Below are 16,789 nucleotides of genomic sequence, written 5' to 3' on the forward strand. Positions count from 1 at the left end.
GCTTTATAATGATACTATTGGACTTTGCAAAGACATTTGACAGGATACCACAGGAAACTTACACACTAGGACAAATGGTAATGGATAATGAATTGTGTAATATACCTAAGAGTTGCTAATGGACAATTTATGGAGAAGCTGAATCCAGGAGAAAGCAGATAACTAGTGTTGCTGGACTATACTCAGGCTGCTGCTGCTATTTAAATTTTAGGTTAATAAATTAATTGATCTGAGGAGAAATATTCAGTTTGTTGATACAACACTGGCCAGAATGACAGTTAAAAGGCAATGTGAAGATGAGTAGTGACTACCAGTCTAATGTGGCAAAGACAGACTATGCATTTTGAAATCAACTTTCAAACAAGGAACTGGATCACAAGAAATTGGCAGGATTAAATATTTGAATGTGTTGAACAGAAATGAATCTTAGGGCATATTGCAAAAGTGGCTAAAACAACTCTGAATTATCTAGTTATTGAAGAATATCTGACAAGCAGAGATAAAGTTTTACTTCATAAGGCTTTGATATGGCCACATCTGGACTATTTCATAGATTTTTCTTGGGGATAAGAAAAATGGAGAATCCAGAGTTAAATAATCTATGACAGGTTTATGGAATACTGAGGATAGATTAAAAAAGGGGAAGGGGGGTTGAGAGGCATAATGAAAAGAGAGGATGTCACAGATGCAAGTTATTAAAGAATTTTATTAAAGAATTTTAAATGACTGATGGAGGAAATTTTAAGTATATAACTAAGGGGAAAGGAAAAGAAAAGATTTCTAGAAATTGAGAGAATAATTTGCAAGGAAGCAAGTATTAGTTTTTTCTGCTTGGAAAGTGGTCATGCCTTGTCAGAGTTCAAAGACAATGATAGTTCATAGCGAAATGTTCATTTGGCAGCCCACTAAACATTTAATACTATAGTCTAGTTCAGCATGTTTATCAAACAAGTAATATACATATATTTATTGAATTTAAATATTTTGCAATTTTTATCTTTAGTTATATAACTTTTATAAATAATGCTTAAGTTTACTTTCATGAATATCCACGCCTATTCTACACTGTCTTGTTACACTACATTTTCCCTGTTCAGAATATAATTATGGCTGCCTCCTTCTTTATGCATAATTTTTTTTTTTTGATAAACTCATCTATGCTAAATCATAAGTTAATGCCATCCGAACATCTCTTCACTAGTACATTTCTCCACTTTCCTCTAAACATGCAACAAAAAAGCTACCACTCAAATCAATATATAGTTTAAGCTTAGTAATTTTTCATTTTTTTCTCTCATTGAAACATTTTTCTCCTTGATCACCTGTTGACACTACACATTGCTTTTGTGACATCTCATGTGGGAGTTTGGTATATAATTAATAGTAAAAAAAAATTTTAATATAAGTATTGTTGTAGTGATGGTAGTAAGAATCTTACTTGGAAGAAATTAAATATAAATCATGAAGTTTTGCAATATATCAGTAAATGGAAATTGTCAGCCTTCCCTACCCCCTTTCTCTCCTCTCCAAAAAAAAGTACATGATTGACAGCAACAAAACTTTTCACATTACCACATTTCACCAGACGCCATTAGCATCTAATGTAGTTTTCACTGTTTTCTGTCATTCCTCTTCAGTCCACTGCCAGGTGGCTCAACTCTTATCCCACCTAATCCATCCATTTTTCTACTGAAAATGAAGGTCATCTTTTATCCCATCATCCTTCCTGCAGAAGCCTTCTTAGAGGCCTAGAGTATCTTTCCAACTTTTCTATAGAACTCATGTTACCTTGTGCATCTAATTCATACTTTTTCTACAGCCAGTTCATTCAAATATGAACAATCACCTCAGTCTGAGCATATCTATAGAATGGTGCTCATGGAAAGTACTATATTTCAATATATTGCCTGTAGGATTACTTTAACTTTTATAAAGTATTTTTTTAATCTAAATTGTCTGATGTTAAATTGTTTTAGTTTTTCAATGTTTATCAACCCATCTTTTCCCTTTTTACTTAATTTCAGCTATGTTATTAATTCATCTCCTTCAATGACTCATCTGAAAATTTTAAGTTATTGATTTTTGTACCTTTAAACTGAAATTCTTATTCTCCTTTATAAAATCTACTTCCTTTCAAAATAAGGATGATCAGGGATATTAGGTCTCCTTGGCTCAGTGTCTAGTACCATTATCCTGTTTCCCAAAATTTCTGATACCAGTTGCTGTATTACCAATTATATTTTGTGTAATAGATGTTCTTGTTCACTCCATAGTACGGCTTAAGTGCTTTACGTTGTAAAATACTTACTGACAGTGAAAGCAGGCAGGAATACGATTTTTATATCGCTTTCTCCACACTTTTAATACTAATAGCTGCACAGCATTTCTGTTCCTTCTAAATACTGCTTGCTCATCTAAGTTTTCTTTCATTTAGTTACTTTATTAGAAAGTTTCCCAAATGACTCATTAGGGCCATTGTTAAATTTTGCTCCCCATTTTTCTTTTGTGAGAAGCATTAGAAATTATCTTAATTCATGTTGTTTCTATAGCATGTTCTTTCTCAGACTGAGGTGAATGTTCAAATCTATAGGAGGGTGCATATATTAGATGAAAAGAGCTTTGAGCTCTCTTCATCCGATCCAATGTAACACAACCAGTGTAGTTTGTCAATTATCTCACCACTGTACCTCAGCATCCCTCCAGTGATTAAGGTTTTTATTGTTCAGATGCTTAGTCTCTTATTTTCTTCAACTGAACCAGTTAACCTCTACTGGACCTCAACATATCCCTGTATCATAACTGAGCAGTATCTTGTTCAGCTTTTATAAATATAAAACTAATCGATTAGATGCTGGTAACTTTTTCAAAATACAGGGTGGCCATAATTAAAGAGGCATTAAGAGCCTAGTAGTGAAAAATGTATTGGATGAAATTCAACCAAATTTGGTTTAAGTACTCTGGAAAATGGAATTTTTATTACAAGAGAAACAGTATAAAATTCTGCCAGAAGGGAACATTTGGCACTATAAGCACATGGGGCAGGATTAAGTAAACAGTAATGGCTAGAAGAGAAATCAATTTGTGTTCATATAACTTAGAGATGTAGTTCAATGTCCTTTCAATGTTTGTTCTAAGAACTGCATTCTGTGAATGACAATTTCTACAGTGGGATGCAACAGATCTGCATTGATTTTCTTCACATGATGCATTCTGTCTTTCAAGGTTGCTAAATCAGGAACATGTTTTATAGATTCTTTTCTGATAGGCCCACAACCAAAAGTCACAGGGATTGAGATCAAACAAACAAAAATGGCTATGCACAACTAATCAATCTGTTCTGCAGTGTTTTTGTAACATTTGCAGTACTAGCAATCAAATGTGAGGTGGTGCTCCATCCTATATGAACAGTGAGTCAAGGCATCTTCACTGCTGCAGTTACAGAACAAAATTGCATAGCATCTCTTGTAACAGAGATGGTACCAGTCACTGATACTATCAAGTAAAGTCCTTGGACAAAGTACTGATTGATGATAAACAATGCAGTGAAACTACACTGACTTTTAATCAGTATAAAAGGGGTCTGATGGAACACCAAGGTTATTCACAGCCCAAATGAATGCTGCTATACAGCAGCATCCAACATGTCTTATTTGCATATATCCCACACCAGATAGCATGAAATAAACCATCTCCCTCAGACCTAACATCCTCTAACTTCTAATTTTGTTAGTTGTAATTCTGTAGCTATCAAGCAATAGATCACCTGTTCTGTTCCTTCTATCCTCTCTGAAAATACAATAACCTTTACATTCTAACCCTGTAACTACATTTTCGGTCAGTCAAGTCTCAGTAATATCTACAATTTTTGGCCAAGTTCAGCTTACCAATGCCAAAAACTCCTCATCCTTATTCCTGATACTTGTAATTTTGTACATTTATTTCAACATTCCATTATACCCATAATTACCCTTATATAACATTATGACTACCCCATTGAAATTGGAAACCTGTGAAATCCCATTTGACATTGCACAATCATTACTATACTCATCACAGAGATGGCCAGGCATGCTCAATTTCATTTTCCTTAATATCTGTCATTTCCCTGGTTATATTCATGTTTAATGAATAACTGGTTTTTTCATCATCAAATCCCTAATATGTATCCTTAGGAGGTATACAAGATACAATAGTACTACATGAAAAACTTACATTACTTACTATCTACAATTTTTCTCCAAATCAATCTGTTAAAGATTCCAACATCAGATCTTATATTTCTATCGTCTAAGGCACTTTTAACTGTATCAATCCACTTATATCTCAGTCTTCCTCTGGGTCTTTTTCCTGCCAATGAACTTGTTTGCTAATCTTTCCTCTCTCCTTTTTAAGTGACCATAGCACCTGAGATTAGATCTGCTAACACATTCCTAGATGTTAACAATGTTAAGTTCTTTCCTAATATCCTCATTTTTAATATGATATTGCCATTGATGCCATCTGTTCATGCCCCTAATCTTTCTCAGGACTCATATCTGTGGTCTCAGATCCATAAGTTAAAATTGGTTTGAACATTGTCTTGTATACAGATAATTTAGAGTCGACTAATTTGATGTCAGACAGGTATGTACATTATCCCCTCTTATTCATTATCTATATGGATCACATTATGAAGTGGTATTAAACCCGATATCAAAATTGGAGGGGTTAAGCTCAGCTCTTTGTAGATGTTATACTTCTAAATAGATCTGCTACAAGTCTGCAAGATTCCAGGACTAAACTGAATAACTGTTGTAATAGATATGGTATGAAAGTCAGCAATAAAAAGACAAAGACAATGAAAATAAGCAGAAACATTAAAAATATCAACTGCATTGTGAATGGAGAACTTGTAGAACAAGTGAAACATTTCAGCTACTTAGGCACGATTTTTAGTGAAGACAGTAAGTTAAATATGGAAATAGACAACAGAATCAAAGCTGGTAGTATGGTAAGAAGTCAACTGAATAAATTTATATGGAATAAGAGAGAAATTAGCCAAAACACTAAATTAACTATATACAAGACAGTGTTTAAACCAATTTTAACTTATGGATCTGAGAGCTGGGTTAGAAGTAAAACACTTGACCAAAGACTGCAGATATAAGAGTCTTGAACATGAATGTCATGAACAGATGGCATCAGTATCATTAAAAACTGAGGATATTAGGAAAGAACCCGATATTGTCAGCATCCAGGAATGCGTTAGCAGAGCTAATCTCAGGTGGTATGGTCACTTAATCAGAATGGGAAAGGAAAGATTAGCAAAACAAGTGTTCTCTGCCAGGTTGGCAGGAAAAAGATCCAGAGGAAGACCAAGATATAGGTAGATTAATGCAGTAAAAAGTGCCTTAGAAGACAGAAATATATGACCTAGAGTATTAACATTTAACAGACTGATTTGGAGGAAAATTGTAGATAGGTAGTTAGTAATGATGTAAATTTTTCATGTAGTACTATCATATCCTGTACACCTCTTGAGGGTATATATCAGGAATTTGACGATATCAGAGGGTTAAAATCCGATTACCTTTTCTTTCAAGGATGTTTAATGTAGAGGCTGTTCAATAAGTTATAAGACTATATTTATATAGAAAACAGATTACCTTTAATTGCCATCATTTACATGGTCTTTTTCGAAGTAACTACCGTGAGACGCAATGCATTTGTCCCAATGTTGCATCCACTTCTTAAACACATGTGAAAGTCTGTTTTTTGAGAGTTCTTTCAAAACCGCCTCTGTAGCTTTTACACATGCTTTGTTGCTTTTGAAATGGCAGCCTCTTAGTGGTTTCTTGAGCTGAGGAAACAGCCACAAATCGCACGGTGCGAGATCAGGACTGTATGGAGGGTGTGGTAGGATATCTATGTTGTTCTTCTGCAAAACGTCCACTACACAACCAGCAATATATTGCCTTGAATTATCATGGTGCAATAAGAAGCCATTCTTTAGCTAGCAATGGACGCTTCCTTTGGACGTACTGTACCATTGTCTGCAAAACATCCGCATAGTATGAGTATAAGAAATTAATGAGGGATAATTTATAGAACTAGACAAATGAAGGTAGTGTTATCTGTGAGAGTCAACATGGATTTGTCAAGGGAAGCTTGTTTTAGCAAGATGACTGTCTTTTATAATAAAGTGACAAGAGCAGTTAATGAGGGAAAGGCATATTCAGTCATTTATTTGGATTTTGAAAAGGCATTTGACAGGGTACTACATAAGCTTATATTTAAGTTAAAGCACATGGATTTAGATGTTGGGTTAGTGAACTGGATTCAGGATTGTCTATCTGATAGGCATCAGTTGTGTATAGGGGGGAAGCAATATCGAGGAGTCAAAAGGTTATGTGGGGTCCCACAGGGACCAGTACTGGATCCTGCATTGCTTAACATTTATATCAATGACATTGTTAATGGATTGCAAGGATATTCAGTTGTGAAACTGAGAAGGGTTATTAGTAACAGTGCAGATATGGTGGCCCTGCAAGAGGATTTGAATAAGCTGGACAGATAAGCAAGTGAATGGGAGTATTAGTTTAATGCAGCTAAATGTAAAGCCTTGAAGTATGGGATAGTGAGGGGAGGCTGCATAACTCTGGACAAACTGTATTAGAGGAAGTGGGGAGGCAAGGGATTTGGGAGAGGTTTGATGGAAACCTAAAATTCAAAGAACATACTGCAAAGGTTGTGAAGGTAACCTAGGAGGATTGCTTCAATATTGAGAAGGATGCTGACTTGCAGATATAAGTTGTCATTCCATTATATAAAGCCCGTCTCAGACCACACTGACTTGTGCTCAAATTTGGTCTCTAGAATTTGAAAGAGATAAATTAACTATGGAAAGAAATAAAAAAAGAGAAATAAAGATTATATCAGGACTGTACAATGTTATTTAGCAAAATAGGCTGAGGGAATGTGGACTGCAGAGATTGGTAGATAGAAGTGATGTGATTGAGATTTTTAAACTGTTGAGAGGTAGTTACAGGGTTGACAATGGGGAATTTTTTTGCCTGGTGGCACAGCAGGAAAGAATGATGACAAAGAGGGCCATCCTTGGAAGTTACAAAGGTTGTGAGCAAGAGGATAAGGAGTGGTTTCTTTGCATAAAGGGGGTTGAACCATAGAATGCAATGCCTGATAGTGGTGAGAGCATGAACAGGCAAAGAGTTCAAGGAGTGGTATGATACTGCTTTCTAGGATGGGTCTCCCATGATGAGTCTCGCCTCCATGGAGACTTAAATCATAATATGCAAAGAAAACTATTAGTAAAATTGTTAATTAGATTAGCCTTAAGTTGGTAATGTTGGAGGTACTCAACATTCCATCAAGAGTTGTTAGAGCATCTTCATAAAAGGAAGCTATACAAAGCTTATGCTTTAGAAATTCTAATTACCGGAAGAGTTTAAAACTAAAATATACAGTTAATTACAGATAAATTTGGAAATAACTACCAGGAGTTAAACTAATAAGTGATCATACTAGGATCTGAAAACCATGGGTAATACAGGAGATAATGCAATGATGCAAAGTGCAACATTTTGAAATTTGAAAATTTGCAACTTCAAATCAGCAATTCAAAATAAGCTACATATGCAAGAGACTTACTTGTTCATCCAGGAAAAGGTAATGCGAGAAAAGAGTGAAGCATCATCTAGTGGGCACACTTTTTGCTGAAAAGTGAAATGAAGTGTTAATAAAAGAAAAAAATGAAATAAAAAGGCAATTACTGTATATATATATATATATAAAACTTCCTTTATTAGAAGATTTAGCTTATTTTCCTTTTTTATTATCCTCTTATATTCTCTTTTCCTCTATCATTCTATCCCATTATACTTTACATAATTATTCCAGTGGCCTACTACAGGCTTAGATGGAAAGCTCAATGGCCAATTGAGCTTTCATCTAAGGCCATTTTGTTAAAGGAAACTTTATTCTTAGAAATCCAAGTTTCCATTACACTGCTGACTACTATAGAAGCACTTTCACTTTCCATGAATCATTACTATGAATTTAGTCAAATTATTCTTCAACATATTTTAATCTGAAATGTTTGTAATAATAGAAAACTGTATAGTTACTTCAATGAATCAAACTAATTGATGTTTATTAATTTTAGAATAATAGTGAAAATTCTTACTGATGAAGTTCTCAGCATTGATGGACTTTCTGCAAAACCTGACAGAACCATCTGGAGCACTCTTAATATTAAGGTTACCATCTGAGTAGAAAATACCATTATGTGTTGTATCTGGTCCTAATAAAAACATTAGGGAAAAATTAAGGATGTATAAAATTTCAAAAAAAAAAATTTAGTGATAAACTGAAATTTATTCATTTCAGACAAATTATGGAGACAACTGTGTAAGAAATAATTACTTTAATTTCCCAACATTTTTTGACCTTCATATTAATGTCACCTGGAGTATACAAGAGTAGTATACAAGGTCACTAGAATAGTTGATCAAATCATTGTTTCTTAGGCATACTGATTGAAATGTAATATTGTCTGTGTATACTCTAGATCAGTGCTTCCCAAACTTCTTGAAGTCAGGCCCATCTCCCTTGGAAAAATTAAAATATTTCATGGCCCCCTCAAAAAAAATCTTAATACATATTTATTGTATTTATATTCAATACAAAACATACAACAAATATTGCAAAAATCAAATGCAAATATTACATTTTTAGCATCTTACATATACATTCTCATTTTTATATAGATACAGTAAATATATTGTTATTGTACATTTGCAGTACAAGCACATGAAATGTGAAACACCAATGTGTGATTTTTTTTCCATTAAAATATAAAAATTAACAAAAAAGAAATAATAAAAATTAAATACATTTCTTTTAAGATAAAAAAATCTACTTACTCTTAAAACATTTTAAATTTGTTTCATTATTTCACAGCCCCCCCTGCAACAAAACCTATGGCCCAAGGGGGATGCAGCCCAGTTTGGGAAGTGCTGCTCTAGATGACTTTAATATGAAGGTCAAAATGTCAAGAAATTAAAGTAATTATTTATAACATGGTTATAGTCTCTATAATTTGTCTGAAATGAATTCTGATCACCATGTAACACTTCAGGATTTTGAAATTCCATGCTTGAAAGTGTTTTTGAACAATTTATGACTCCTACCCATGAAAGGCTACAAACATTTAGTACATTAATAACATGGGTGGGCTAAGAGTTTTTTTGCATTTTATTTTATTTTTTGCTTTCTGGAATTCAGAAAGCTACTCCAGCAGTCTCACTCTAGGCAATGAATTTCATTGCCCAGGGTGAGACTTTTTAATGTGCTTCACAATCAAAGAACAAAAGAATTAGTTTTAATGTGTTCATTAAAACTAATAAAATCTCATGTTAATTTAAATATTTTTAATTGTACAATTATGGGCTGTTTTCAATTTTATTAGCCATTTTCAATATGATTATAAGAAAATGATATGCACTATCAGTTGCATAGCACACTTTCAATTGCATTTCTCTTTTAAGCATAGAATTTTGAAATTCTATGCTTAAAAATAAGAGAATGGGTATAGGAAAATGGCTATGAAATAAAGCCCAAAATTCTCAGATAAAAATTTAATTAAAATGCGATTCCATTATTAATTAGTTAAAATAAATTCTTCACATACAATTTTTAGATTAAGTTTAATGTACTTAAGTATTTAAATAAAAACTATTCACATATGGCCAAAAAGTATGTGATAAAAGATATTACAAATACAAAAGACATTAAATGCAACTGGATTATTATTATTATGTATGTATATGTATATCCATATCCATATATACACACACACACACACACACACACACGTGTACATACATAGGATAAATATATCCTACACACACACAGGATAAATATATCCTACACACACACAGGATAAATATATCCTACACACACACAGGATAAATATATCCTACACACACACAGGATAAATATATCCTACACACACACAGGATAAATATATCCTACACACACACAGGATAAATATATCCTACACACACACAGGATAAATATATCCTACACACACACACAGGATAAATATATCCTATATATATATATACACACATAGGATAAATATATCCTATATATATATATACACACATAGGATAAATATATCCTATATATATATATACACACATAGGATAAATATATCCTATATATATATATACACACATAGGATAAATATATCCTATATATATATATACACACACACAGGATAAATATATCCTATATATATATATACACACACACAGGATAAATATATCCTATATATATATATACACACACATAGGATAAATATATCCTATATATATATATACACACACATAGGATAAATATATCCTATATATATATATACACACACATAGGATAAATATATCCTATATATATATATACACACACATAGGATAAATATATCCTATATATATATATACACACACATAGGATAAATATATCCTATATATATATATACACACACATAGGATAAATATATCCTATATATATATATACACACACATAGGATAAATATATCCTATATATATATATACACACACATAGGATAAATATATCCTATATATATATATACACACACATAGGATAAATATATCCTATATATATATATACACACACATAGGATAAATATATCCTATATATATATATACACACACATAGGATAAATATATCCTATATATATATATACACACACATAGGATAAATATATCCTATATATATATATACACACACATAGGATAAATATATCCTATATATATATATACACACACATAGGATAAATATATCCTATATATATATATACACACACATAGGATAAATATATCCTATATATATATATACACACACATAGGATAAATATATCCTATATATATATATACACACACATAGGATAAATATATCCTATATATATATATACACACACATAGGATAAATATATCCTATATATATATATACACACACATAGGATAAATATATCCTATATATATATATACACACACATAGGATAAATATATCCTATATATATATATACACACACATAGGATAAATATATCCTATATATATATATACACACACATAGGATAAATATATCCTATATATATATATACACACACATAGGATAAATATATCCTATATATATATATACACACACATAGGATAAATATATCCTATATATATATATACACACACATAGGATAAATATATCCTATATATATATATACACACACATAGGATAAATATATCCTATATATATATATACACACACATAGGATAAATATATCCTATATATATATATACACACACATAGGATAAATATATCCTATATATATATATACACACACATAGGATAAATATATCCTATATATATATATACACACACATAGGATAAATATATCCTATATATATATATACACACACATAGGATAAATATATCCTATATATATATATACACACACATAGGATAAATATATCCTATATATATATATACACACACATAGGATAAATATATCCTATATATATATATACACACACATAGGATAAATATATCCTATATATATATATACACACACATAGGATAAATATATCCTATATATATATATACACACACATAGGATAAATATATCCTATATATATATATACACACACATAGGATAAATATATCCTATATATATATATACACACACATAGGATAAATATATCCTATATATATATATACACACACATAGGATAAATATATCCTATATATATATATACACACACATAGGATAAATATATCCTATATATATATATACACACACATAGGATAAATATATCCTATATATATATATACACACACATAGGATAAATATATCCTATATATATATATACACACACATAGGATAAATATATCCTATATATATATATACACACACATAGGATAAATATATCCTATATATATATATACACACACATAGGATAAATATATCCTATATATATATATACACACACATAGGATAAATATATCCTATATATATATATACACACACATAGGATAAATATATCCTATATATATATATACACACACATAGGATAAATATATCCTATATATATATACACACATACATAGGATAAATATATCCTATATATATATACACACATACATAGGATAAATATATCCTATATATATATACACACATACATAGGATAAATATATCCTATATATATATACACACATACATAGGATAAATATATCCTATATATATATACACACATACATAGGATAAATATATCCTATATATATATACACACATATATAGGATAAATATATCCTATATATATATACACACATATATAGGATAAATATATCCTATATATATATACACACATATATAGGATAAATATATCCTATATATATATACACACATATATAGGATAAATATATCCTATATATATATACACACATATATAGGATAAATATATCCTATATATATATACACACATATATAGGATAAATATATCCTATATATATATACACACATATATAGGATAAATATATCCTATATATATATATACACATATATAGGATAAATATATCCTATATATATATACACACATATATAGGATAAATATATCCTATATATATATATACACATATATAGGATAAATATATCCTATATATATATATACACATATATAGGATAAATATATCCTATATATATATATACACATATATAGGATAAATATATCCTATATATATATATACACATATATAGGATAAATATATCCTATATATATATATACACATATATAGGATAAATATATCCTATATATATATATACACATATATAGGATAAATATATCCTATATATATATATACACATATATAGGATAAATATATCCTATATATATATATACACATATATAGGATAAATGTTATTCTAGCTTCACTCTGTGATTATGTTCATGCACTGACCCATTAATTTCTAGAAATTAATGGGTCAGTGCATAAGAATAATCGCAGGGAATTCTAAACAGAATCAGAGGGAACTCTTCTGAAATATTTGCAATAATTATTCCTTAACCTTGTGAATACACACATATACACACACATATATATACACACATATATACACATATATATATATATATTCACAAGGTTAAGGAATAATTATTGCAAATATTTCAGAAGAGTTCCCTCTGATTCTGTTTAGAATTCCCTGCGATTATTCTTATGCACTGACCCATTAATTTCTAGAAATTAATGGGTCAGTGCATGAACATAATCACAGAGTGAAGCTAGAATAACATTTATCCTATTTACAGAACCAAGTCATGTGCTGGAGTACCAACCATATATGTGGTCACAAAATCAAATGAGATTACAATTAAAGCTGAAACTAAAATTAAATCTGAAATGCAAAAAATTTAGATATACAGCATTATATTAAAAAAGGGGTAATCCATTTATAAGGGATGAGACTCCAAATCTTGCAAAAGGCAGTCAGATTTAAGTTGTACTGTAGAAGTGCTTCAGAACTCTTTAAGTAGCCTCTCAAACCTGAGCTGGCACTAGTGTAAAATGTTGGTAAACTAGTGGATTTGTGATCCATATCTACTCCATGCTGGAGCAAGGGCAGATTTTTCCAAATTTTGTTGGTGATGTGTTTTTTGACCAATGCCCTATTTGTCTAAAATAGGAGCAGAGGCACTTATACTGAACCTTGTAAACAAGGGAAGGGGTTTGTCTTCGTGGAGGATAATCAGGAGATTCTGACAGGGAAGAATAGACTAAACTATCTTTTCAGATCTCTGAAAGTGCCTTCAAGATGCCTATGATGCATGGGATAGGGACTAGCCATATAGGTTCAGGGTTGTTCTTGGGATAGGCTTATATAATTAAATGCCAATTTCTAAATCATAAGCTTATATACAGGTCATATGCATGACCTGTATGGGAGCCCTGCAGTTAATCTACATATATTATGGTCAGTTTTGTCAGTAATGGTTACCAGCATACCTCTGGCTGACATTCTCAAACTTATCTGGAGGGAACTCTTCTGGTAATTTGACTGTTGAACTGTCATGCACTCAGGCTTTCATCTACATAAACCAATTCCACAAACAGATAAAAAACAAACCACTATGGGAAGCCCTCTATCACTTTTACTTGCCAATTTCTACTTTCAGCATTCAAAGGACTTCTCTTTAATACAGCCTCAACTTTTCTTTTGGGTTTGCTATGTGGATGATGTGTTTGCCATCTGGCCAGATTCAGAAACAGCTCCACCTGCTTTCTTAATCAAAATCAGTCAACACCCAAGCATCAACTTCTCCATGGAAAAAGCAAAGGATGGGAAATTAGCCTTCCTGGACATTCTACTTTCCTGTACACCATCTAGAATATTTATGTCTGTTTACTATAAAACAGTTTTCACAGGCTGCTGCTGCTATATATAGCAAGATTAAGCCTATCATCCATCTAAAAAAAATATGGATTTTCAAATCTTCAAGAAAGCACATCTACTTCAATTCAAGCTCTCTAACACCACTCAGCACATCTGAATACCACCCAGCACATCATACCACAGAATGGCTTCATCTCAAAGAAGTTTAAAATGCATCCTGGACACATAGCCTAACCTCCAAAACAACCTTGAACTTTTATAGCAAATTCCTCTCATTGGAGGTATCTGAGGCAATTGTAAAGATCTTGAAAAGGTAGTTTAGTCCTTACATTTTTCCACTGAAAGTGCCTTCAAGATGCCTATGATGTATGGGATAGGGACTAGCCATAGAGATTCAGGATTGTTCTTGGGATAGGCTTATATAATTAAATGCCAATTCCTAGATCATAAGCTCCTATACAAGTCATATGTAATGGTTTTCAGTGTGTACTTATCAGTGTGTTTTAGACAAACAGGACATTGTCACAAACAACTATCACTAAGAAAAACCTGGCCTTGCTCAGCATGGAGTGAACACTGATCATAATATCTTCTGGCCCATTCTTCACCTTTTACATCAGTGCTATTTTATGTTTGAGAGATTAAAGAGCAATTCTACACCCAAAAACTTAAATCTGGATAACTACTTATCTATTGCCAAAATTTTGGAGTCATTCTAATAAATAGGAAGCAATGGTGTTACCCCACCCTTTAACAATTGAATCTCAGTATTATATTATGTAAATTGGTGAATTTTGTATTTCAAATACTTTACTTTTAGCATTAATTGTAAAATTATTGATTTTGTAAGTATCTGGTACAGTGGCTCAGCACTATAAACAGGATAAAAACACTCCTTGTTCTAGCTTCACCTTGCAATTATGCTGATGGCCTACTGTTAATTTCTGGCCTGAAATACTTATTTAGTGAAAATCCACTTACCGTTTCATATTTTTTTAATAAATCTGAGTAAGTTTTAAGACCTGATGATAGAGATTGGAGAATCCAAAAAGTTGGTAGGACAACAGATGCTCTCACTCCTTTCCGTCGAGCACATAGAAATATTACCATTGCCAGAATCTGAAAAATTAAGAAACTTATTTTACAAAGAGCAATTAAAAATATAAAATCCTGACAACCACCCAATTAGTGAATTTTTATTACTTCATGCAAAACAATGGATGTGAAGCATACCAATTGAAATAACATGGATACAAATATAATCAACTCCAATAATAAATTTAGTTTAATCCTTTATCCAAGTGAGAGCAAACAAAGTTTGCACCTGACAGTATCCTTCAGTACTGGGGTCAGGTAGTGCAGTACTGGGCAACCCGTAGCAAAGGTGGACCAAGCTAACATCACTCCTATCACAGGATCTTCCATAATGCAAAACACATCTCCTTGCAGATATGTATAATGTTATGCATTAAGGGAAGAGCCACTCCCAGACTAGTTGACCTTTGAGGTCTTCAGTAGGAACCAGGCCCAGACTTGGAGATACCAGGCAGAAGCAATAGCAAGGTCATCTTTACCTATAGGAGTTGCCAAAAAAGGTGTGCCACCTTTTTATTAAATTACTCTGGATTTAAAGATGTTGAAAGTTAATTTTTCACTTGGCTAGACTATAATAAATTTAGTTTAATCCTTTATCCAAGTGTGAGCAAACAAAGTTTGCACCTGAAAGTATCTTCAGGACTGGGGTCAGGTAGTACAATACCAGGCAACTTGTAGCAAAAGGTGGACCAAGCTAACATCACTCCTATCTTGGAGTCTCCCATAATGCAAAACACATCTCCTTGTGGATATGTATAATGTTATGCATTAAGGGAGTTTGCTCATACTTGGATAAAGGATTAAACTAAATTTATTACACTCTAACCAAGTGAAAAATAAACTTTCATAATCAACTCCATTGAGTTGGAGGACTCAATCATGGGAGACCCAAAATATTTACACTATCTTTCCTTGAAACCCCACAGACACTGCATCCACAAGTGACTGGCAACCCACTTTATTCATGAAAAATCTAGTCTTCACCCTTAGTAACTATACTCTTACTTACCAGAGATGAGTTCTCATTCTGCTCTCTAGTCAAGTGGTGAAACAATTTCCTTGCATTAGTCCTATAAACCCTTACGTATATAATAACAAAGCTTAATGGAAAAATCTGAGAAAAATTTAACTTTTTTTCCAACCAAAACAGCCAGTGGACCATGTCATTGGTTTCATATATGCTTTGTTTCCTTTTCTTTAAATTTTAATTTTTAAAAATTTTAGGTTTTTATAATTTT

General features: G+C 31.7%; 1 protein-coding gene across 3 annotated transcripts in view; it reads right to left on the minus strand.

Moving 5' to 3' along the window:
* The window catches only part of LOC150099944 (multidrug resistance-associated protein 1-like), a 491,400-nt gene that overhangs the window by 387,593 nt on the left and 87,018 nt on the right, over positions 1–16,789 (minus strand). For all 3 annotated transcript variants that reach the window (XM_090403119.1, XM_090403117.1, XM_090403118.1), the window contains 3 exons: positions 15,438–15,575; positions 8,183–8,299; positions 7,648–7,712 (listed from right to left, as the gene is read on the minus strand). In XM_090403119.1, the coding sequence (XP_090259245.1) occupies positions 7,648–7,712; positions 8,183–8,299; positions 15,438–15,575 (320 nt within the window). The remainder of the gene's footprint in view (positions 1–7,647; positions 7,713–8,182; positions 8,300–15,437; positions 15,576–16,789) is intronic.

The sequence above is a fragment of the Typopeltis vanoorti genome, chromosome 13 (genome assembly GCF_054136105.1).
Source record: "Typopeltis vanoorti isolate ZY-2024b chromosome 13, IOZ_Tvanoo_1.0, whole genome shotgun sequence".
NCBI lineage: Eukaryota > Metazoa > Arthropoda > Arachnida > Uropygi > Thelyphonidae > Typopeltis > Typopeltis vanoorti.